The sequence below is a fragment of the Haliotis rufescens genome, unplaced genomic scaffold (genome assembly GCF_023055435.1).
Source record: "Haliotis rufescens isolate VD_foot unplaced genomic scaffold, xgHalRufe1.0.p SCAF_95, whole genome shotgun sequence".
NCBI classification, from domain to species: domain Eukaryota; kingdom Metazoa; phylum Mollusca; class Gastropoda; order Lepetellida; family Haliotidae; genus Haliotis; species Haliotis rufescens.
The window spans coordinates 514,385-541,035 of NW_025964389.1; the positions used below are offsets into that span (position 1 = coordinate 514,385).

Genomic DNA, 26,651 nt, shown 5'->3' on the forward strand with positions numbered 1-26,651 from the left:
TTTTTGTATTCGCTATATTTAGATCTCTCTATTCACCATAAACATTTCACACAATCGGCCGTCATGTTCGACGAATTATATACATAGTAATCGATTGGTGTTTGATTTACAACCAAACCATTCAATCACTACAACACTGCTGCCATTAACATAGGTTACGGAAAAAGCCGAGTGAACTCTTCGACCAGGTTTCTGGGGACTTCGCTAATCCGGAATCCCCGCGGTAACAGTCAATTTGTACACATGTACAGTAAGAAAGTACACATGTACAGTAAGAAAGTACACATGTACAGTAGGAAACTACACCCTAAGTTTACACACAAACACTTGCAGGTCAGAGATGCAACGGTTATCTTGCCACACCTTATCTCTGTCTCAGTCGGTCCCCAACATGTGCTCAGGTTCTCTGGGAGCGGCTGCAGTCCGCGTGCCGTGCCATGTAGGTCACGTGATTACTCTGAATAAAGTCCACGGATTATATAATTATTTTAGACTTGTACAACACGCAGTCTCAGGTAAGTGTCAACGTCCATCTTTGTACACGAAGGTTTTTTGTTTGTTTGATAACACCACACTCCGCCATCTCCAAGCTATATGACGGCGGTCTGTATATAATCGAGTCTGGACCAGACAATCCGGTGACTGACAAAATGAGCATCGATCTACGTAAATGGGTTACGATGACATGCATCAACCAAGTCAGATAGCCTGACCACCCGATCCCGTTAGTCGCCTCTTACGACATGTTTAGTCGCGATTTACGGCAAGCATGGTTTGCTGAAGATAAGGTTTGCCCCGGCCGTATGTGTGGCTCTCCAGATACTTGAGGGGGACTGGTCAGATCATTAGTAGAAGTACCATATTGGGAAATAATTATTTTACACGTGACCAAATGGCGAACGCCTATTGGATAGGACAGGAGCATCTGCAGGGCCCCGGTCCATAAAGCGAGGGGCGGTCGGGTAGCCAAGTGGTTAAAGCGTTCGCTCGTCACGCCGAAGACCCAGGTTCGATTCCCGAAATGGGAACAATGTGTGAAGCCCATTTCTGGTGGCCCCCGCCGTGATGTTGCTGGAATATTGCTGAAGGTGGCGTAAAATCACACTCACTCACTCACCCATAAAGCGACCTTTGAGCAGAGGTAATGGTAACCCCTACTTTAACTTACGATAGTCGTAGCGCTAAGGTCGCTTTGTGGAACTGGACCCTGCACACTACTTGCAATGTTCAACCATTATTGTTCAAAATACACAAAAGCGGTTTTTCATGGGGTTTCTTAAGATAAGAATTTATTATAGAAAATTCCATCAAATTCTATTGCGGTTTAAAATGTTTTCACATATTTCCACAACATCAGGATGGTGGCATAGTGAATGCATATTGTGTGTTTTCGTATGATAAATATCAGACATTAGCATAGAAATATGCATTTTGCGAACATTTGGTTGTATATTTTAGTCCTATTAATTCTATTTACGATATGGAAACACACGCGGGAAATATTCTATCTTTCAGCCATACCTCCCTAAGCATAATATATTCTAGGCATACCTTTCTAAGCAAATATACTTTGAGCTACCGCGTATGAATATAATGATACGGGAAAGGTCCCCCTTTATTATGTAGATCCTAATGATAAGCAGTCATATTTGTTTACATAAACACTCACACATCGGGAAACCTTTCTCTAGAATTGGAACTATATGTGATATATTTTCAAGCAATCAGACACTGATGGAGAGAGCTTTACAAAATAGTTCCCTCAATGTTACCTCATGTCGATATTTATCGGATCATGACAAATCTATTATAAAAGAATTCGGGGATATTAAAAAAATAACGGATGATTATAGAAACACAGAGAGGTATCGAGTGACGGTAATAGATGGATAAGAAATAGGAAGGACTAAGTGTAATATGACAATCAACAGAACAATGGCGGTGTATTGTGATGGTTCAAATAACCAGGAAAGACGAGAGGGTGTGTAGAAAAAAGAATGAACGTTTGAGATGACTTGATCAATAATAGGTCATGCCTCCACGATTGGTCGAATATTTCTTTATACGGAGTGACTATGGCATAGTCTGAACAAATCTCCTAATGACAATTTGAGAGAGTCTTGTCCACACCTCTTGCAGCGCCTGACCCAGTTCGGCTGACGTAGCGGATGACCTTTGACGTTGACGGACACGTCTCCTGATCATGCTCCAAACGTGTTCTGTGGGGGAAGGATAAGGACTTAGATCTGGCCATTGCATGTTGGTGGTGTTTTGCTGCAGCATGAAGTCAGTTGCAATACGTGCACGGCGAGCACGAACGTTATCGTCTTGAATATAAACCGAGGACGAGCAGACGGCACAGCTATCGGCGCCAGTATGTCGTCTCGGTAGTAATGTCCAGTGACCCTTCCATGGACAATATGCAGTGGCGTTCTGGCAGTCATAGCGATCCCGCCCCATATCATTACAAACCCAGCCCAAAGTATGTCATGTGACCTTACATGCCATACGTCAGGACGCCCCCAGACACGTTCACGCCTGTCCAGAAAGTCCAAAACATAACGCGAGACCATCTTCGATTCCTCCAGTTCTACGCTCTAAATACCACTGGAGTCTGGATTGAATGTGTCGGTTTAATGGTGAATCAACACGTGGTCGTAAAGCATGTAGACGATTTCTAATCGTCTGATCAGTATCTTGAACTTCTGTGGTCTGGCGGAAGCGAACAGCGATTGTATTGGATGTTTGGGCTCGATTTCGTAAAGCCTGGATTCTTATTTATCTACCCTGGACATTTGTTGCTGACCTAGACCGCCCTGTGCGAGGCCGATTATTAACAACTTGTGTCTGCGGAAACCTATTCCAAAGTCTGCAGATCACAGACACATTGAACATATTGGTTCATATATATTACATAACATATTAAGGTTCTACCCGTTTGAAGCATGCTAATAGTCCTTAGGTGTTCATCAGTTGTAGACGACGCATTCCCAATCTGATCCCAAATAATGCCTTCAAGCAAGAGCAGATACGTTACGTGATACTATTGGTAATGGAAATCAACTAGACTAATGGCTCAGAGGGAGTTGATGGCATTTCTCTGAAGTATCAAACCAAGAAAGACCCCCTACCCACCTACACGGAGGAAATGCATGGTTCAACTATAATAGGGGGACACATGTGGCCCAGTCGTCTAAGGCGCCGCGATTCGCTGTGCAGAGTTGCGTACCGTGGACACGCTAGAAACCTATGATTGTGGGTTCGAATCCCGGTTCGCCCCGATTATGTTTCTAGGTATGTCAGCACCATACCCGTGCTCGTGAGTTTCACCGAAGTGATAAACGTCTGAGACCTGCATCACTTCGGGCTTTCCTCCCACATTAAGCTGACACGCCGCGATATAACTGTAATACTGTTAAAAGCGGCGTTAAACACAACTCACTCACTCATCGGTATATCCCCTTTTGCCTTTGAGTTTTGATCTGTGATTCGTGTCCCAGCAAGATGGATCCGAAATCCATTCTCCACGAATCTTGATGCATGAGCCATCATCAGTTGTCCTTCACTCGTTTGTTTGTTTGTTTGTTGTTTCCGCCAATATTCAGCTACATGACTGCGGTCTGTAAATATTCGAACCCAACAATCCGGTCCGGACAATCCAGTGATTGACAGAATGAGCATTGATCGCCGTAACTGGGATACTATGACATGCAATCGACCAGGCCTGATCACCCGAATCATTTAGTCTTACGGCAAGCATAGGTTGCTGGGGGACCTCTATTCTTACCGGAATCCCGACCGGTGCCGTCATGCGTGACCCGCCACCCAGAATGCGGGATCTGTAGGCCATGGTTCTCGGAACATGATACATGATTCGCTCAACATGATGTCGATAGCATCAGATATAAACTGTAATTTACATGCTGATCCAGATGGATCGATTTAATATTTTAGAAACCTTTATGGGAATCAAGTTCACTAAATGCAAATGTTTAAAAAGACTATATGTACGAGTAACTCAACAAAATTACAAAACGAAATTGTCAAGGGGAAAAATTAAACATTCCTTTTCAAAAGTTGAACTCTCTCATGCGTATGGATGGGGATTCCGGTATATGTGTCACTGTTGCATGTTTCTTTCAATTAACAATAGTTTCATGATAGTTCATACGATTCTCGGTGGAAAATGTGGTTTTGGTTCTATATTTCCTTTTATTTTTGGACTGTAGAACAACAAACATGAAGGTTTTCACTGTGGTGCTGACCTTGAGCCTGAGCGTCGCCCTTGGACAGAATGTCCTGACAGGCATCAAGGATGACCTGCAAACCATTGGTGGTGCTATCAAACAGACAGGAAAGGACTTCGTACCTTATGCTGCCACCGTTGGCAAAGACCTGCTCGGAACCCTCAAGAACGACACTCTCAAGATGGTCGGGAGCACAATCACCGGTAAAACACGAGCATGCATGAAACCATTGAAGTACTACGACGACAATATGAACACTAAAACGTTAAACACATAACCACTGGAGTGTCCTTGTAAGCACCAAAGGGGTATTTTAAGCACTACTGCCTTGCTGTTAGCACTGCAACCTCACTGTCGACACTACAAGGGTATTTAAGCACGGCTGCGTAAATGTAATCACTGCAACCTCACTGTATGCACTACAATGGTACTTAAGCACTGCCCCTTAAATGTGAGGACTGCAACCTCACTGTAGGTACCATAAGGGTATGTACGCACCATTGTGTAAATGTAAGCACTGCAACTTCACTTTAGGCACCACATGGGTATTTAAGCACTGCCGCGTAAATGCAAGGACTGCAGCCTCACTATCGGTACCACAAGGGTATGTATGCACCATTGTGTAAATGTGAGGTCTGCACCCTCGCCGTAGGCACCTAAAGGATATTTAAGCATTTGTACGTACATGTAAGTACTGCAACCTCACTGCAGGTACAACAAGGGTATTTAAGTACTTCGCATAAACGTAAGCATTGTCACGACTCTCTAAGCACCGCAGTGGTAATGCCGGCCCTTTGATAGAAACGTAACCCCTGCAATGGTTATGTATTGACCTCGTGTTCATGCAAGCACAAACACGGTAGTATAAGCGCCAATGTGGCAATATAAGGCCTGCAACGATGGCATACACACCAAAAGAGTGGTATATTCACTTCACCTATAATGAAGACGCTATAACCGTAATAATGTACCACAATAGCAATATAAACACTAAAATAATACATACACAATGAACCTTCCGTCATCACCAAAACGGTAAAGTAGGCATATCAATTTTAAACTATACACTAACATACATCACAGTTTGAATCTCACTGTAAATTCAGTGCAAAATAAATTTCACATATTCAAATACATTTCTTTTTCAGATCTTCTTGGACAGGCTCTTTCTAAACTGTTCCATATCGGCAAGAGAGATACGCTGTATGTATAGGCGATATTCTGTAACTTATTATGATCCACTTCTTTGAGAGGCTTTTAGAAGTTGGAGACTAAGTAGGATAAGATAGATGGATGAAAAGCTCCTTTATCACAATTAGGAGCGACGTTTCGGTGTAGGTTCTAACCCCGTTATCAAGTAAGTGACTTACTAACTATTAGGATCCACACAATTGCTTCCAGATTTGCATGCTTCCGAAGTGGTTCAAAAGTTCGATATCAGAAAAGATACAAATTATTTATGTTTTCCGATAAAACTCACCAATACACTCCAAACACTCCATCCTCAGAAAAAACTCTATAAGAAAGAAGCACAGAATGTCATGGCATATATTTACTAAAGGAGTTGTCGAAAGGTTTGATGTCGGATAGAAAGGTTATCTGCTTTAATGTTCTGTTACAAATGCACTCAACCCATAATAAACCTAAAAACGTAACTGCGTAAATGTTGGAAAGTACAAGGAGAAAATGAACGCACAGTACCGTTATATAGATTTTATCACCCCATAGCACAGAAAGGGATGTGTTGACCGGCCTCAAGGATGACCTGCAAACCATCGGCGGTGCTATCAAACAGACAGGAAAGGACTTCGTACCATATGCTGCCGGCGTAGGCAATGACCTTCTCGAAACCGTCAAGAACGACACTCTCAAGATGGTCGGGAACACAATCTCCGGTAAGACAAGCACATACGTGAAACTACTTAAACACAATGACAAATAAGCACTAAAACGTCAACACATAATCAATATAAAGTGTCCCTAAAAAGTAACGCAGTTGTATTTAGGCACTACTTCGTAAATGTAAGGACTGGAACCTCACTGTAGGTATCTCGAGGGTATTTAAGCACTGCAACCTCACTGTACATAGGTACCAAAAGGGTATTCAAGCACTGCAACCTCACTGTAGGTACCACAAGGGTATTTAAGCACTGCAACCTCAATGTAGGTACCACAAGGGTATTTAAGCACTGCAATATCACTGTATGCTCCACACTGGTATGTAAAAACTTCAACCTCACTGTAGGCACCACAAGGGTTCTTAAGCACTTCAGCCTCACTGTAGGCACCACAAGGGTATGTAAACACTTCAGCCTCACTGTAGGTACCACACGGGTATGTAAACACTTCAGCCTCATTGTAGGTGCCACAAGGGTATTTCAGCATTTCAACCTCACTGTAGGTACCACAAGGGTATTTAAGCACTTCAACCTCACTGTGGGTACCAAAAGGGTATTTAAGCACTTTAACCGCACTGTAGGCACCACAGTGGTATTTAAGCACCAATTCGTTAATGTGAGGACTGTAACCTCACTGTAGGCACCACAAAGATATTTAAGCATTACTGCGTCAGCCTGTTCACGCCTCGCAAAGCCCCGCAGTGGCAATGTTACCACTGCACTGGTTGAGTACAGACCCAGCTATCATACAAGCACTGCAACGGTGATATAATGTAAACATACCGTAAACTAAACACAACATACATGACAGTTTGTATTTCATGATAAATTTCAGTGCAAAACACATTTCACGTACACAAATTCATTTCTTTTCAGATCTTCTTGGAGAGGCTATTTCGAAACTGTTCCACATCGGCAAGAGAGATACGATGTATGTATAGACGATATTCTGTAACTAATTACGATCCACCCTCGATCTTTAGGATGTTTTCATCATCATAATCATCATCATCATCATCATCATCATCATCATCATCTTCATCATAATACCTCAGTCAGAGAGTAACATACAGAGCAATAAGATAAAGATATTTAGGCAGTTGCTCCAAAGTTTGATCTCGGATAGAAAACTTAATTCATTAAATGTTACATCTTCTCTTTCACAACATCTCTAAGCCATCAACTTAATTGTGTACATTTTTTGATATATAAAGGGCTTCTTTTACCAAATGTCTGCACCAAAGCCAATTCATTTTAACACAGCACAGAAAGAGATGTGTTGACCGGCCTCAAGGATGACCTGCAAACCATCGGCGGTGCTATCAAACAGACAGGAAAGGACTTCGTACCTTATGCTGCCGGTGTAGGCAAAGATCTTCTCGGAACCCTCAAGAATGACACCCTAAAGATGCTTGGGGGCACAATTTCAGGTAAAACACGTGCATGTGTGAACACTACGACGACACAAAATCCGTTAACACGTCCACTTGAGTGCACATCGAAAAACACGTTTAACGTATGCTCATTCATTCATTTCAGACCTTCTTCAGAATGCTCTGGCAAACCTGTTCCACGGCAAGAGGGAGCTGTATGTATAGATAACATCCGATACTACTGATCCACTGGGTTTCCATCACTTTGTTTGTATTACGTATATGAATTACTTAGGGAGCATTTCAAATGGTCGATTTCCGAATAAAATTTTAGTTATTTAAATCTCCATACCCCTAAACGTTAATTGAAAATACTGACTTACTAAATGACTTTCTTTCGGAAGCAAAACAGACAGAACCATTGTGTACTTTCTGTCCACCCACAGCTCAGAAAGGGGTGTCCTGGAAGATCTTCTTGGAAGCATGGACAACAAAACCATCAGCTTGGTCGGAGACACAATCGCTGGTAAAACACGTACACACAATTATTTAAAGACCATGACAGGAAAATGCGAAATAAGGCGTAAATAAATAATGTTTCAACGTTCGTGTAAGTCCCATAGGGGTGTATAAACAATACAACAGTAATGCATGCACAGGGAACCATAGTTAATCAGTCAGTCCGTAATGTAAATAAATAGAGCGCTGAAGTGTAAGTGTAAGACACGTGGTCTTGTGCACAGCGCACAAGTAATGCAGGCACAGGGAACCATAGTTAATCAGTCAGTCCGTAATGTAAATAAATAGAGCGCTGAAGTGTAAGTGTAAAAGAAGTGGTCTTGTGCACAGCGCACAAGTAATGCAGGCACAGGGAACCATAGGTAATCAGTCAGTCCGTAATGTAAATAAATAGAGCGCTGAAGTGTAAGTGTAACAGAAGTGGTCTTGTGCACAGCGCACAAGTAATGCAGGCACAGAGAACCATAGGTAATCAGTCAGTCCGTAATGTAAACAAATATAGCGCTGAAGTGTAAGACACGTGGTCTTCTGCACAGCGCACAGGTCAGGAATCAGGTGAAGTTAAGCAACGTTGGTAAGCAGAGTGTCCTTGGATGGGTGAGCTTGGCTCCTGAGCGTTTCTGGGACTTCGGTCCTGCCCCACCCTGAAGCACATGTAACACATGTGGTGTCTCCTTGTGCAAGTGATTTTGTCCTTAATGTGCCTCCATATATCCAGTAAAGAATGGGTATCCGGTAGGATGAGATGTCAATGTAGTTGTTAACCTTCTAGCACCTCACAGGCACCTTGGGTTGTATACTCCCCGGGGAGCTGAGAATGATTTTTGAGTGCATTCTGATCCATTGACCGGAGTTAAGATGACTACTAAGCGCTTAGATCAAGCTTCTGCATGGAGTACGGAGCTGTGTAAATATAGATTATTATTAGTAGTATTATTAGTATTATTATAAGTATTATTATTATTATTACTGAACTCTACAACTTTTGAAGTTTGAATATATTATTGTAATGAAAACAACACATATTTACCGATTAAGTTCTGTTTCAGACCTTATTGGGCAAGCTATTGAAAACCTGTTCCAAGGCAAGATAGAGCTGTATGTATAGATATCCGATACTTATTATGGTCCAATCTTTTGTTTCCAGATACATGTTCTACTTAGGGAGTAGTTCAAAACCTAAATGTCTAATTCAAAGCGTAGTTACTAAAAATATCAGACAACCACCACATAGCCCATACCCCTGAAGATTTGAACATTTTGACAGAGTAAAAGATATTAAAAAATCACAGTACATACATTTGATCAAATCACAGCACAGAAAGGGATGTGCTGACGGGCCTGAAAGACGAATTTCAGACCATCGGTGGTGCTATCAAAGAGACGGGAAAGGACTTCGTACCATTTGCTGCCAGCGTGGGTAAAGATCTTCTTGGAACCCTCCAGAACGACACTCTCAAGATGGTCGGAGGCACACTCACCGGTATGACGTGCAAGCTCGATTTTATTTCAGCACCACGACAACACAGTGCCTACTAAGACGTTAACACATAATCATAACAAGCTTTCATGTAAGCATCACAATAGGAAGTGAACATTACTACAAAAATGTAAATAAAAGTGACAAAACCCTTTCTATAATGATAGTGAGTGAGTGAGTTGGGTTTAACGCCGCATTTAACAGTATTTCAGTTATATCACGGCGTGTCAGCTTAATGTGGGAGGAAAGCCCGAAGTGATGCAGGTCTCAGACGTTTACCACTTCGGTGAAACCCACGATCACGGGTACGGTGCTGACAAACTTAGAAACATAATCGGGGCGAACTGGGATTCGAAACCATAATCATAGGTTCCTGGCGTGCCCAAGGGACGCAACTCTGCACAACGAATCGCGGCACCTTGGACGACTTGGCCAGATGACATTTACTTTCATTTTTGTATATATTGTCCTGAATCTTTGATGATAGAGGCGTAAATGTATCGGTGGTCTCTTGTTTAGTAAAAAATCCCTCTAGATCAAAGAATATTCCCCATGGTAATGTTGGATAATGATGTTTAGAAAGGAAAATTGGACAGAATTGAACTTGGTTCTTATCTGAGATTGCAAACACTGAAGCAAATTATTTGAGGTTTGGGGAATCCACATGGTATATATTCCATTTGCCTCAAATACTATTTGTGAATGTCAGGAACGTCTTTCTTCAATTGTATTTAGAATTTGGGTTAATCTTTGAGACGGGGATTTGGTTGCTCATTTGCTGGATCCTGTGATAGCTCTTTCTTGTGTCTTACTATGACACTGTTGTCACCTCAGCTTTACTGTTAGCATGACAAGGGCAGTGTACATATTTCGACAGAACTGTAAGCACTACAACGTTAATGCAAGGACTGGAACACTACAACGGTAATATAAGCGTCTCAGTGATGGCATACACACCAAAAGAGTGGTATATTCACTTCACCTATAATGTATACACTATAACCGTAATAATGTACCACAATAGCAATATAAACACTAAAATAATACATACACAATGAACCTTCCGTCATCACCAAAACGGTAAAATAGGCATATCAATTTTAAACTATACACTAACATACATCACAGTTTGAATCTCACTGTAAATTCAGTGCAAAATAAATTTCACATATTCAAATAAATTTCTTTTTCAGATCTTCTTGGACAGGCTCTTTCTAAACTGTTCCATATCGGCAAGAGAGATACGCTGTATGTATAGGCGATATTCTGTAACTTATTATGATCCACTTCTTTGAGAGGCTTTCAGAAGTTGGAGACTAAGTCGGATAAGATAGATGGATGAAAAACTCCTTTATCACAATTAGGAGCGACGTTTCGGTGTAGGTTCTAACACCGTTATCAAGTAAGTGACTTACTAACTATTAGGATCCACACAATTGCTTCCAGATTTGCATCCTTCCGAAGTGGTTCAAAAGTTCGATATCAGAAAAGATACAAATTACTTATGTTTTCTGACAAAACTCACCAATACACTCCAGACACTCCATCCTCAGAAAAAACTCTATAAGAAAGAAGCACAGAATGTCATGACATATATTTACTAAAGGAGTTGTCGAAAGGTTTGATGTCGGATAGAAAGGTTATCTGCTTTAATGTTCTGTTACAAATGCACTCAACCCATAAACCTAAAAACGTAACTGCGTAAATGTTGGAAAGTACAAGGAGAAAATGAACGCACAGTACCGTTATATAGATTTTATCACCCCACAGCACAGAAAGGGATGTGTTGACCGGCCTCAAGGATGACCTGCAAACCATCGGCGGTGCTATCAAACAGACAGGAAAGGACTTCGTACCATATGCTGCCGGCGTAGGCAAAGACCTTCTCGAAACCGTCAAAAACGACACTCTCAAGATGGTCGGGAACACAATCTCCGGTAAGACAAGCACATACGTGAAACAACTTAAACACAATGACAAATAAGCACTGAAACGTTAACACATAATCATTAAAAGTGTCCCTAAAAAGCAACGCAGTGGTATTTAGGCACTACTTCGTAAATGTAAGGACTGCAACCTCACTGTAGGTATCTCAAGGGTATTTAAGCACTGCAACCTCACTGTACATAGGTACCAAAAGGGTATTTAAGCACTTCAACCTCACTGTAGGTACCACAAGGGTATTCAAGCACTGCAACCTTACTGTAGGTACCACAAGGGTATTTAAGCACTAAAACCTCACTGTAGGTACCACAAGGGTATTTAAGCACTGCAATATCACTGTATGCACCACAAGGGTATGTAAACACTTCAGCCTCACTGTAGGTACCACAAGGGTATGTAAACACTTCAGCCTCACTGTAGGCACCACAAGGGTATGTAAACACTTCAGCCTCACTGTAGGTACCACAAGGGTATGTAAACACTTCAGCCTCACTGTAGGCACCACAAGGGTACTTAAGCACTTCAACCTCACTGTAGGCACCATAAGGGTACTTAAGCACTTCAACCTCACTGTAGGCACCACAAGGGTATGTAAACACTTCAGCCTCACTTTAGGTACCACAAGGGTATTTAAGCACCGCAACCTCACTGTAGGCACCACAAGGGTATGTAAACACTTCAGCCTCACTGTAGGCACCACAAGGGTATGTAAACACTTCAGCATCACTGTAGGTACCACAAGGGTATGTAAACACTTCAGCCTCACTGTAGGCACCACAAGGGTACTTAAGCACTTCAACCTCACTGTAGGCACCACAAGGGTATGTAAACACTTCAGCCTAACTGAAGGTACCACAAGGGTATTTAAGCACCGCAACCTCACTGTAGGCACCACAAGGGTTCTTAAGCACTGCAACCTCACTGTAGGCACCACAAGGGTATGTAAACACTTCAGCCTCACTGTAGGTAGCACAAGGGTATGTAAACACTTCAGCCTCATTGTAGGTACCACAAGGGTATTTAAGCACAAAAACCTCACTGTAGGTACCACAAGGGTATTTAAGCACTTCAACCTCACTGTAGGTACCACAAGGGTATTTAAGCACTTCAGCCTCACTGTAGGTACCACAAGGGTATTTAAGCACTTCAACCGCACTGTAGGTACCACAAGGGTATGTAAACACTTCACCCTCACTGTAGGCACCACAAGGGTATGTAAACACTTCAGCCTCACTGTAGGCACCACAAGGGTACATAAGCACTTCAACCTCACTGTAGGCACCACAAGGGTACTTAAGCACTTCAACCTCACTGTAGGCACCACAAGGGTATGTAAACACTTCAGCCTCACTGTAGGTACCACAAGGGTATTTAAGCAACGCAACCTCACTGTAGGCACCACAAGGGTTCTTAAGCACTGGAACCTCACTGTAGGCACCACAAGGGTATGTAAACACTTCAGCCTAACTGAAGGTACCACAAGGGTATGTAAACACTTCAGCCTCACTGTAGGTACCACAAGGGTATGTAAACACTTCAGCCTCACTGTAGGTACCACAAGGGTATTTAAGCACTAAAACCTCACTGTAGGCACCACAAGGGTATGTAAACACTTCAGCCTAACTGAAGGTACCACAAGGGTATTTAAGCACCGCAACCTCACTGTAGGCACCACAAGGGTTCTTAAGCACTGCAACCTCACTGTAGGCACCACAAGGGTATGTAAACACTTCAGCCTCACTGTAGGTAGCACAAGGGTATGTAAACACTTCAGCCTCACTGTAGGTACCACAAGGGTATTTAAGCACAAAAACCTCACTGTAGGTACCACAAGGGTATTTAAGCACTTCAACCTCACTGTAGGTACCACAAGGGTATTTAAGCACTTCAGCCTCACTGTAGGTACCACAAGGGTATTTAAGCACTTCAACCGCACTGTAGGTACCACAAGGGTATGTAAACACTTCACCCTCACTGTAGGCACCACAAGGGTATGTAAACACTTCAGCCTCACTGTAGGCACCACAAGGGTACATAAGCACTTCAACCTCACTGTAGGCACCACAAGGGTACTTAAGCACTTCAACCTCACTGTAGGCACCACAAGGGTATGTAAACACTTCAGCCTCACTGTAGGTACCACAAGGGTATTTAAGCACCGCAACCTCACTGTAGGCACCACAAGGGTTCTTAAGCACTGGAACCTCACTGTAGGCACCACAAGGGTATGTAAACACTTCAGCCTCACTGTAGGTACCACAAGGGTATGTAAACACTTCAGCCTCACTGTAGGCACCACAAGGGTATGTAAACACTTCAGCCTAACTGAAGGTACCACAAGGGTACTTAAGCACTTCAACCTCACTGTAGGCACCACAAGGGTATGTAAACACTTCAGCCTCATTGTAGGTACCACAAGGGTATTTAAGCACAAAAACCTCACTGTAGGCACCACAAGGGTATGTAAACACTTCAACCTCACTGTAGGCACGACAAGGGTATTTAAGCACCGCAACCTCACTGTAGGCACCACAAGGGTTCTGAAGCACCGCAACCTCACTGTAGGCACCACAAGGGTATGTAAACACTTCAGCCTCACTGTAGGTACCACAAGGGTATGTAAACACTTCAGCCTCATTGTAGGTACCACAAGGGTATTTAAGCACAAAAACCTCACTGTAGGTACCACAAGGGTATTTAAGCACTTCAACCTCACTGTAGGTACCACAAGGGTATTTAAACACTTCAACCGCACTGTAGGCACCACAGTGGTATTAAAGCACCAATTCCTTAATGTGAGGACTGTAACCTCACTGTAGGCACCACAAAGATATTTAAACATTACTGCGTCAGCCTGTTCACGCCTCGCAAAGCCCCCCAGTGGCAATGTTACCACTGCACTGGTTGAGTACAGACCCAGCTATCATACAAACACTGCAACGGTGATATAATGTAAACATACCGTAAACTAAACACAACATACATGACAGATTGTATTTCATGATAAATTTCAGTGCAAAACACATTTCACGTACACAAATTCATTTCTTTTCAGATCTTCTTGGAGAGGCTATTTCGAAACTGTTCCACATCGGCAAGAGAGATACAATGTATGTATAGTCGATATTCTGTAACTAATTACGATTCACCCTTGATCTTTAGGATGTTTTTATCATCATCATCATCATCATCATCATCATCTTCATCATCATACCATCTCTGTCAGAAAGTAACATACAGAGCAATAAGATAAACATATTTAGGGAGTTGCTCCAAAGTTTGATCTCGGATAGAAAACTTAATTCATTAAATGATACATCTTCTCTTTCACAACCTCTCTAAGCCATCAACTTAATTGTGTACATTGTTTGATATATAAAGGGCTTCTTTTACCAAATCTCTGCACCAAAGCCAATTCATTTTAACACAGCACAGAAAGAGATGTGTTGACCGGCCTCAAGGATGACCTGCAAACTATCGGCGGTGCTATCAAACAGACAGGAAAGGACTTCGTACCTTATGCTGCCGGTGTAGGCAAAGATCTTCTCGGAACCCTCAAGAATGACACCCTAAAGATGCTTGGGGGCACAATTTCAGGTAAAACACGTGCATGTGTGAACACTACGACGACACAAAATCCGTTAACACGTCCACTTGAGTGCACATCGAAATAGAAAACGCGGACGCGAACGCCAAAGCCAACGCCAACGCCAATGCCAACGCCAACGCCAACGGCAGAGATATTTTGCCGAAACAGATTCCATTGGGCGTAAAATGCAATATAGCAGTGTTAATGATATGAATATATAATTGAAAATCAGTCATGACAGCAGGTTTTCGCGGAAAGTGTAAATATGCATTGCTATACCGGTAGCACATCCGCTCAAAATATTTGCATAAAATGAGTAGCTGTTTGTTGCCTTATTCGCACTCTGTGTAAAATAATCGAGTCTTGACAAGACAATCAAGTGACGAACCAGACAGAGTTCATTCACTGATATTGTTGACACTAAAACAGATTTGTTAAAATTGAATTACGTCTGCTGTGTACACGTGTAGAACCGTTTAAGAAATAAGTTCGTTTTCAACACAGTGAGGATTAAGCACAACAGTGGTATCGTAAGCACAACGGCAATAATGTACGTGTATTCACCGAATGTTACCGTAATCACCAAAATATGAGCACTGCAGTAATGTAAGCACTGCATCATTTATGTATGCACTGCAACGTTAAAGTGCACACTTCTCGCTATAAATGAGAATATACAAATTCTGTGAAAAAAACACGTTTTACGTATGCTCATTCATATCTTTTTCAGACCTTCTTCAGAATGCTCTTTCAAACCTGTTCCACGGCAAGAGAGAGCTGTATGTATAGATAACATCCGATACTACTGATCCACTGGGTTTCCATCACTTTGTTTGTATTACGTATATGAATTACTTAGGGAGCAGTTCAAATGGTCGATTTCCGAATAAAATTTTAGTTATTTAAATCTCCATACCCCTAAACGTTAATTGAAAATACTGACTTACTAAATGACATTCTTTCGGATTCAAAACATACAGAACCAATGTGTACATTCTGTCCATCCACAGCTCAGAAAGGGGTGTCCTGGAAGATCTTCTTGGAAGCATGGACAACAAAATCATCGGCTTGGTCGGAGACACAATCGCTGGTAAAACACGTACACACAATTATTTCAAGACCATGACAAGAAAATGCGAAATAAGGCGTAAATACATAATGTTTCAACGTTCGTGTAAGTCCCACAGGGGTGTATAAACAATACAACAGTAATGCATGCACAGGGAACCATAGTTAATCAGTCAGTCCGTAATGTAAATAAATAGAGCGCTGAAGTGTAAGACACATGGTTTGTGCACAGCGCACAGGTCACGAATCAGGTGAAGTTAATCAACGTTGGTAGTAGAGTGTCCTTGGATGGGTGAGCTGGGCTCCTGAGAGTTTCTGGGACTTCGGTCCCCACCCTGAAGCACACGTACCACATGTGGTGTCTTCCTGTGCAAGTGATTTTGTCCTTAATGTGCCTCTGTATATCCAGCAAAGAATGTCAATGTGGTTGTTAACCTTCTAGCACCTCACAGGCACCTTGGGTTGTATACTCCCCGGGGAGCTGAGAATGACTGTTGAGTGCTTTCAGATCCATTGACCGGGGTTAAGATGACTATGCGCTTAGATCAAGCTTCTGCATGGAGTACGGAGCCATATAAATAGACTATTATTATTAAAACATCACACATTTACCGATATAGTTCTGTTTCAGACCTTATTGGGCAAGCTGTTGAAAACCTGTTCCAAGGCAAGATAGAGCTGTATGTACAGACGATACTTATTATGGTCCAATCTTTTGTTTCCAGATTGCCATTCTCCTGATTGTATTAAGTATATGTTCTACTTAGGGAGTAGTTCAAAAACTAAATGTCTAAATCAAAGCGTAGTTACTAAAAATGTCAGACAACCACCACATAGCCAATACCCCTGAAGATTTTAAGATTTTGACATAGTAAAAGATATTAAAAAATCACAGTACATACATTTGATCAAATCACAGCACAGAAAGGGATGTGCTGACGGGCCTGAAAGACGAATTTCAGACCATCGGTGGTGCTATCAAGGAGACGGGAAAGGACTTCGTACCATTTGCTGCCAGCGTGGACAAAGATCTTCTTGGAACCCTCCAGAACGACACTCTCAAGATGCTCGGAGGTAACACTCACCGGAATGACGTGCAAGCTCGATTGTATTTCAGCACCACGACAACACAATGCATACTAAGACGTTAACACATAATCATAACAAGCTTTCATGTAAGCATCACAATAGGAAGTGAACATTACTACAAAATGTAAATACAAGTGAAAAAACCCTTTCTATAATGATAGTGAGTGAGTGAGTTGGGTTTAACGCCGCTTTTAACAGTATTCAAGTTAAATCGCGGCGTGTCAGCTTAATGTGGGAGGAAAGCCCGAAGAGATGAAGGTCTCAGACGTTTACCACTTCGGTGAAACCCACGATTACGGGTATGGTGCTGACAAACTTAGAAACATAATCGGGGCGAACTGGGATTCGAAACCACAATCCTAGGTTCCTGGCGTGCCCAAGGGACGCAACTCTGCACAACGAATCGCGGCGCCTTGGATGACTGGGCCAGATGACATTTACTTTCAATTTTGTATATATTGTCCTGAATCTTTGATGATAGAGGCGTAAATGTATCGGTGATGTCTTGTTTAGTAAAATATCCCTCTAGATCAAAGAATATGTCCTAAAAACATTCCCCATGGTAATGTTGGATAATGATGTTTAGAAAGGAAAAATTATATTCTTTGACAGAATTGAAATTGGTTCTTATCTGAGATTGCAAACACTGAAGCAAATCCTTTGAGGTTTGGGGAATCCACATGGTATATATTCCATTTGCCTCAAATACTTTTTGTGAATGTCAGGAACGTCTTTCTTCAATTGTATTTAGGATTTGGGTTAATCTTTGAGACGGGGATTTGGTTGCTCATTTGCTGGATCCTGTGATAGCTCTTTCTTGTGTCTTACTATGACACCTCAGCTTTACTGTTAGCATGACAAGGGCAGTGTACATATTTCGACAGAACTGTAAGCACTACAACGTTAATGCAAGGACTGGAACACTACAACGGTAATATAAGCGTCTCAGCGGTGGCATACAAACTAAAACAGAAAAATATATTCATGGCGGCGATCACCACAATGTTAATATGGGCACTACAACGGTAACATAAAAACAAAAAGGTATAAAATATGCACAACGAACCTTATGTAATAGAAAAAAACGGTAATGTAAACATATACGATAATGTTAACAGTACAACCATGACGGTTTATATAAAAAAATAATGAAAAGACACATTTTCAAGCATACCCATTATTTTTTGTTTCAGACCTTATCGGGCCTGTTCTTGATAACCTGTTCCATGGCAAGAGTGAGCTGTATGTATTAACACTCCGGCACTTAATATGATCCTCCTTTTAGCTTCCGGTTTCCGATCCTTCTGCTTGTATCAAGTATATGTGATCCGTGAAGATCCGGGGTAGAAAAGGTCGTCAGCAACCCATGCTTGCCGTAAAAGGTGACTATGCTTGTCGTAAGAGGCGACTAACCGAATCGGGTGGTCAGACTCGCTGACTTGGTTGATGCATGTCATCGATTCAAATTGCGTGGATCGATGCTCATGATATTAATCACTGGATTGTCTGGTCCAAACTCGATTATTTACAGACCGCCGTCATATGGCTGGAATATTGCTGAGTGCGGCGTAAAACAACAAACAAACAAAACAAACAAACAAGTATATGGTCTACTTAGGTCTACACCCTAATTGGATAATGTTGACTTACTCAGAGAGATTCTTTCCAAATAAAATGACAGTGCCAAAACATATATATATATCTGATCAACCCATAGCTCAAAAAGGGATCTCCTGACCGGCATCAAGAACGATCTTCAAACCATCGGCGGTGCTATCAAAGAGACAGGAAAGGACTTCGTACCATTTGCCGCCAACGTGGGTAAAGATCTTCTCGGAACCCTCCAGAACGACACTCTGAAGATGCTCGGAGGCACACTCACCGGTAAAACACGTGCACGAACGAAACTATTTCAACACCACGACAACACAATGCATACTAAGATGTTCACACATAATCATTCAAACGTTCATGTGATCATCACAATGGAATACAAACGTTACAAAGTTAATGTAAATGTTACCGACAAATCACTTTGCATATTCATGAAACAGTTCTGCTGACAGCGTAGTACATTGAGCGATTCCGACTATGTCATAAGCAAGTGTTTACGAATCATTATCAAACAGTGATGATACGAGGTGTTCACGAAAAGGTGCGCGTATCCCACGACCCAACACCCCCGTCACAAACACATGCAAAGGCAAGTATGTGTTCACCTGAACTATCATGTGAACTTGTGGTACAAGTCAAAACAATCCAGTGATTAATATCATGAGCATCGATCCACGCAATGGGGATCGATGACATGCATCAACCTTAGTCAGCGATACTGACCACCCGATCCCATTAGTCGCCTTTTACGACAAGCATAGTCACCTTTTACGGCAAGCATGGGTTGCTGAAGACCTATTCTACCCCGGATCTTCACGAGTCTTCAGTTCATGGGGATCAGTTCCTGGGGATACCTAACCTAAATGGTATATTCCCAAATTGCAAATGTATGCTATTTATAAGAAAGTCCAGCATTTAACACAATTTTCTCTCCGCACACTCCAACTTACAGTTACTTTCAATTTTGACAAATTGTCCTGAACCTTTGATTACAGCGATAGAAGTATATCCATGGTCACCACGTTTAGTCATAAATTCCCCATGGACAAAGGAGTGAATTTTCCCTTAAGTTTGTCATGTGGTTTAGTCATGTTTAGAGTGGAAACGCATTGGAAGAATTGAACTTGGTTCTATTCTGAGATTGCAAACATTCAAGCAAATCCTTTGTATTTTTGATTAAGTAAATATATATTGTCAATTCAAGAGAATGCCTAATCTAGATTATCCGTCGAAAGTAATTCCATTTGGGGAGAAGGGCAAAATGGTTGTGAAAATTATATGAATGGACTACTGAAAATTAGTGATGATACAAGGTGTTCGCGAAATAGTAAGCATGTTCTGTCTTACCCGTAGCACACACCATTCACACAGTTTGCAGAAACAAATACACTGAATGAACATGTTAACGCCAATCATTATTAATAGCACTGCAGTGGTAATGTAAACACTACAACATAATATAAGAACTACATCAGTAATACATGCACTCCAACGACAATGTTATACCTACAAAGGGAAAATATACACAGAAACAGTATATACACAATGAATCTACAAATGCCATCACGAAAACGGTAAAGTAAACATATCAACGTTAAAGTATTCATGAAAACCTTAACAGTTCATAAAAACGTCATGAAAATATAAATTTTACGCATACCCATTCATTTTTTGTTTCAGACCTTATTGGCAATGCTCTTGCAAACCTGTTCCATGGCAAGAGAGAGCTGTATGTATAAACATTATCCGATACTTTTTGTGGTCCACCTTTAAGCTTCCAGTTTTCCATTCTTCTGATTGTATCAAGTATATGTTTTGCTTTGGGAGCAGGTCAAAAGATCGATGTCTGATAAAAAACTTAATTGTTTAAGGTTTCGGAGACACAAACATACAACTCACACCCCTTAACCCTAATACGTTCATATGGACACAATCAGAGAGATCCTTTCCGAAAATATGACAGTGACAAAGCATATATATCTGATCAACCCATAGCTCAAAAAAGGATCTCCTGACCGGCATAAAGAACGACCTACAGACCATCGGCGGTGCTATCAAAGAGACAGGAAAGGACTTCGTACCATTTGCCGCCAACGTGGGCAAAGATCTTCTCGGAACCCTCCAGAACGATACTCTGAAGATGCTCGGAGGCACACTCACCGGTAAAACACGTGCACGAACGATACTATTTCAACACCACGACAACACAATGCACACTAAGACGTTAACACACTATTATTCAATCTTTCAAGTTATTAGGCATCAGAACTGAACATAAACATCACTATGTAAATGGAAGGGTAAGCTATAAAACTGAAAGTAGAGTACATTGCTCGTTTCCGACTATATCATAAGCTTGTCTTTCCAAATCGTTATCAAACAGTTATAATACATTGTAAAAAGAGAAGCTTATCCTGCCTCTCCACCGGTTCCCGTCACAAAATCTTGCAAAGGCTTAACTGCCTTCCCTTGAAAAAACCATTTGGTTCACGTCAAAATAGAGAATTTTACCGGACATTGTTTTGGTCACTGAATCCCCAAAGTTGTAATTGTATTCTCCGTGTCTATCATGAAACGTTTTGAAAGGCATATTCAAGGCATTGAATGTTGTAACCCTGATCAACTTCCTTTTGAGCATCATTCGTCTGGCCAGCGCTCTTTGAAATCTCCGTAGAAATACCATTCTCGATTGAACTTCAAAAGCTGTGAAATGTAGACACCACCATAGGCTGGATCTACTGGAAGCTTGCTTGACATAAAGGGGCAGCTGATTATTGGAAGTTGAAGTCATCCTTCCTATAAAGTCTTGTTAGAATTTTTCGTCACTCTGAATCGTTGTGCATAGATCTAAATTATCTAATTGGAGTTGTGGAATTATTGCTCGACATAACGGGGAAGTTAACAATTGTAATATTGAAATCGTATCTTCTGTCTTGTTCGGCAAAGTCAAAACAAAGAAATTTATCCATGAAATTTAGCTTAAGCTTCAGGTCTATCGATAATCCGATATCCTTCAATGACGGCGAAATTCTCTTCATCTGAGGGAGGTCGGGTAGCTTAGTGGTTAAAGTGTTCGCTCGTCACGCCGAAGACCCGGGTTCGAATCCCGACATGGGTACAATGTGTAAAGCCCATGTTTGTTGTCCCCCGCCGTGATATTGCTGGAATATTGCTAAAAGCGGTGTAAAACCATACTCACTCACTACTCTCTTCATCTGATTTACCCACCTGAACAATAAATAAAGGCAACGAGTGGGACGGCATGTTTCAAATGCAGCCTTATGCATATAGATTCAAAGTGACAAAATAAATGTCCATAATACTGAAATAAATAATCGCGACAAAACCCTTTCCATATTCACAAGAAATCTCGATTGTACCTTTCCGGCTATATCATGAACATGTGAAATAGTGATGATAACAAGTGTTTGCAAAAAGGTGACCGTATCCTCCCCTCCCGTAGTCCCAAGCGCAAAGGCGCAAAGGCAAGTAAATCGTTCACCTGAAAAGACACAGGAACACATGGTACAAGTCAAAATAGGGAATTGCATCGGACACATTTTTTGTCACTGTGAAAATGCCCTCCACAACTTTGTGACAGGTTTACTGAAGCACCTCAACGGTATTATAAACACAATGTACATTATGTCACGACTAAAACGGTAAAGTTAACATCAGCGTTAATGACTGGAACAGAACCTTGACGATTTTAATGGAAACACACATTTCACGCGTACCCATTCATTTCTGTTTCAGACCTTATTGGGAATGCTCTGGCAAACCTGTTCCACGGCAAGAGAGAGTTGTATGTATATATAATAGCCGATACTTATTATGATCCACCAATAGCTTCAGTCATTTTGATTGTATCAGGTATATGTTATGTTGAGGCAGAAGTTCGATGTCTGTTGTAAACTTAATTGCACCCTAAAAGTAATTGTGAAACTTTTGATGGTCCGTAATGCGATTCTTTCAGAAGGTAAAATACACATATTTTATAAAACATAGAACAAAAGATGATGTCCTGATCGGCCTCAAGGATGACCTGCAAACCATTGGCGGTGCTATCAAACAGACAGGAAAGGACTTCACTGTTCTTGGCACCTTACCCACCTTGAAAGACATCCTTTCGCAAACAGGTATATGAAGACGTTAGTTTGATTTCACGGAATGTTTTAAAAACGATAGGTTCATACATAAATTATGTCTGAATATAATGGTTTTCAGCGTCGTGTTGATACAATGTGTTTGATGATAAAAAGTAACATAGACACTGGTACGAGTGAAGAATAAGAAAATCACCCACTGTCTTTTACTGCAAACAATATCAACAGTAATAAGTTGTATAAGGTGTCGCAATTTGCGTCCCGTGGCTGTCAGGATCTGCTTCTAGTGAGTTCGGATCACAGATTCTCTTCGATAACTATGCTTCGTCTGTACGCCCATACCTGAACCAGTTGGTGTCACTTAACACTCCATGACGCATAACCCAATCATTCACACATCTGTGTGCTTTCTTTACTTCCAGTCCTGAACCAATGGTCCGATCTGATTCACCTTGATCCGATTGAATGGGGTAGTTAAACCCGTTGATGTAGTGTGTTCAAGAATAAACATACCATACCTCTCTAGCTTGTGTGTTAAGCGTTTCAAGTTTGTAATAGAAACTTGAATAGTCATGCGCCATTTTTGAGATAAACCTGTTGCCTTTGTAATTTGGAGGTATGTTTCCTTAATTCTTCAATGACACTGAAGAATGCTTGATTCTGATTGGTAAAAATCAGGTATTAAAAGCCATTAAATACTTCAATGCCTCCGTAATCAAGTGTAATTGCACGTTTTCAAAGCGTTCTTGTCGTCAAGGTAAGATGGAGATAAACTTACTGTGTTTTAAAATTTGAGGTCCCCGCACTGTAGACTCGACAACTCTTATTTAGTTATTAGACTTCTAATTTCACAACTCAAGTAGATTTATCTCTAAATTCGACACCTGAAAATTTCGAAAGGGTTTACTTATCGGAATATTTTGAGGTTTCAAATCAACGATCACATACCTCCCAATATTATTGAATAGGCTAACGCCAGAATTATAACAGTGGTATTACAACAGCATATAAACGGGTGACTGGTTGAATCTATGCTGGAATCAGATGGGTACGACGACACACTAAAACAGACAGGTGCCTGATAAGAATTGTTTGATTGGCCTGAATTTGAAGTTGACAGATGATAAAGTAGACACAATTTATGTATAACAGTACCAGTAATTAAAGAAGTTGTTATCAATAAATTGTGTCTACTTTATCCTGACAAGAAATTGATCCCTATTGTGTCCACCCCATTTCTCTGCATTTATTATCAACATAAGTATTGATAGTACTGACTACGGCAGATTTTTATATCGCCTTTTATCGCTGGCAGTGCCACTTGTTTTTCGTTATGTTTAATTCTGAAACCATTTCAAGAAGACAAGACAATTTCATGGTTTGAGAAGTGATTCAGGTCTCAGACGTTTACCACTTTGGTGAAACCCACAAGCACGGGTATTCTGGTGAAAAACCTTGAAACATAATAGGGACGAACCGGGATTCGAACCCACAATCATAGGTTTCTGGCGTGCCCAAGGAACTCAACTCTGCACAGCGAATTGCGGCGCCTTAGACGACTGGGCCACCCGTGCCTCCCAAACTTCCGTCAATCAGCGTGAAAGGATTACCCAATGAGAATGAAAGGATTAAAACTCCTAAATATATCTGTATGGTATTAAGCATTCACTACCAATTTCATCTAATAATCAACCTTATCTTGTCAAAAGCACAAAATCTAATGCGATGCTGTCTTCATGGTCACACCCGGTGTGACATGTGTCATTCAAGGAACACGCACACCCTACGTGGCCAAACACACGTCTCCAATAAAGTTATAATTGTTTACACAAACACATCACCAACTATGGACATTTGAAATACTTGGGGGAATCGATTTAAAGCCCGGGGTCATTTTGGCCAGCGTGGGTGAAGTGCTCTGGGCCTAAGGGGAGTGAGTGAGTGAGTGAGTTTGGTTCAACGCCGCTTTTAACAGTATTCCAGTTATATCACGGCGTGTCAGCTTACTTTGGGAGGAAAGCCCACGGACGTTTTTACAATACATGACAACGACTAATAACAAGCTACCTGTTTGTAACATTGTCCTGCTCAGGTTACATGCCATGTTTCAGCTAACTTATAACTCTGATTATGGGAGGTGGGTTAGCCTAGTGGTTAAAGCGTTCGGTCGTCACGCCGAAGACCTGGGTTCGATTCCCAACATGGGTACAATTTGTGAAGCTGTTTCTGGTGTCCCCCGCTAAAAGCGGCGTTAAACCATACTCACTCACTATGACTTTGACAAACGCTACTAGACAATGACGATCCAGGAAGAAAGATGTCAACAGGCGTGACAAAGAACTACTTCACCTTGACCTTATGATATTACGCATGCGCGCTGACAAAATTTAAAACCCACAAACGGGAGTATTTACCTTACAGCTGAACAATACTGCATAATACAAACAGTCGAATCGTTTTTCAACAGAAATTGTGCTATTGATACAAATAATCCTGAAAAAAACTCGAACCGATGCCGTGAAAATCAGAATAGGAATACATATTTCGCTATGCACTCTTGCGCTAACACGGTACCCATTGAACTTCAACGGCGTAAGGTAGTCAGTATGAATGTTATATTTCATTATGTACAGATATTTAAATGATATGATTATTCTGGGTCCTTAAACAACGATCTCGCAGGCTTTTCACAGACACTAAATCCTCACAAACAGCTGAGACGTTGGTTTCTATCATTCAAAAGTGTGCTTAAGAAAGTATTAGGCTAAACGAACACTAGTAATGACAATAGTGACAGTGCTGGTTTTGCGTCTTCACCATGGTTTGATGCAGATTGTAAACACATATAAAACAAACAATAAGAAGTTTTCTATAGTTTCAGAGTTACCGTCGACATTGACACGTTGATGATCTTTCATAATACCCGTAATACATTTAGGGAAACATGTCGTGGTGAAATGGGCGTATTCAAAGTAAATTTATTAATGTATCAACATGACCACTGGGTCATTATTACAACACAAAACAACAACAATGCAAAAGAATTTTGTCTGTATGGAGAAAAAGAAAACTTACATTGACAGGTAAAATTACAGTTAATATACCTCTAGCCCTTTCAACATTAGTTCATATATTTTCAGTTCCACTAAATCCGCCCAGTACGTTTATCATTAAATTCAACGAATCATTTTATACACATATGTGGGATGTTAAACAAGACAAAATTAAAAGATCAACGTTAAAAAGAAAGTATGAAAAAGCGGACTCAGAAAGGCTGAGGTTAAAACCTTTATTGATTCTTTGAAGCTGTCATTTTTTAGAATTGTGTAAAATATACCCAGTTTTATAATAACCCTTGCAGTTTCCCCATTAGCATTAAGCTCACTATTCCTTCTCGGGGCAAATATTAAAAAATGTTATTAAAATAAATAATCCCGACTGGAAGGATGTATTGACTACCTGGGAAGTATACTATTGGTACCACAAAACAGACTTGCTGATCGCAACTGAAATACTATCTGAATCTATTTGGCTTAATCCTCAATTCTGAAACCCTTATTTCAAAATACAAAAAAATGGTTTAAGAATGGAATAATACTATAAAGGGTATTTGTAAAACCGATGGAGGATTTAAATCATTCAGTGAGTCACTTTACAGGAACAATACTGGAATATAATCAGATGCTACTGAATATTCCAAAACAATGGAAAGTAACGATTGTCG

The 26,651-nt window shown here is 41.1% G+C and overlaps 1 protein-coding gene across 3 annotated transcripts; it reads left to right on the forward strand.

The window, feature by feature from the left end:
• The first annotated feature begins 406 nt into the window (after window positions 1-406).
• Window positions 407-23,452, forward strand: LOC124112657. Of its 3 annotated transcripts, XM_048391691.1 has the most exons (25): window positions 407-515; window positions 4,230-4,450; window positions 5,396-5,450; window positions 5,976-6,142; window positions 7,022-7,076; window positions 7,409-7,575; window positions 7,685-7,733; window positions 7,965-8,044; window positions 9,087-9,135; window positions 9,354-9,520; window positions 10,711-10,765; window positions 11,288-11,454; window positions 14,517-14,571; window positions 14,892-15,058; window positions 15,781-15,829; window positions 16,061-16,140; window positions 16,750-16,798; window positions 17,038-17,192; window positions 18,401-18,449; window positions 18,925-19,091; window positions 20,502-20,550; window positions 20,817-20,983; window positions 22,578-22,626; window positions 22,830-22,960; window positions 23,350-23,452. In XM_048391691.1, exons 2-25 carry the CDS (start codon window positions 4,240-4,242, stop codon window positions 23,403-23,405), a joined length of 2,445 nt encoding a protein of 814 aa, XP_048247648.1. In that variant the 5' UTR covers window positions 407-515; window positions 4,230-4,239; the 3' UTR covers window positions 23,406-23,452. The 3 variants fall into 3 exon arrangements, with proteins under 3 accessions (XP_048247648.1, XP_048247649.1, XP_048247650.1); XM_048391692.1 differs by lacking the exons at window positions 407-515; window positions 20,502-20,550; window positions 20,817-20,983; XM_048391693.1 differs by lacking the exons at window positions 407-515; window positions 16,061-16,140; window positions 16,750-16,798; window positions 17,038-17,192; window positions 18,401-18,449.
• Window positions 23,453-26,651: the final 3,199 nt, after the last annotated feature.

What these genes read in the sequence shown, in the direction of transcription:
- LOC124112657 (XM_048391691.1), top strand. Translation starts at nt 4,240, where the DNA reads ATGAAGGTTTTCACTGTGGTGCTGACCTTGAGCCTGAGCGTCGCCCTT. An exon ending in CACTCTCAAGATGCTCGGAG is followed by an intron (nt 17,193 to 18,400) that starts GTAACACTCACC and finishes TTTTTGTTTCAG; the next exon opens with ACCTTATCGGGCCTGTTCTT. An exon ending in GCTCGGAGGCACACTCACCG is followed by an intron (nt 20,984 to 22,577) that starts GTAAAACACGTG and finishes TTTCTGTTTCAG; the next exon opens with ACCTTATTGGGAATGCTCTG.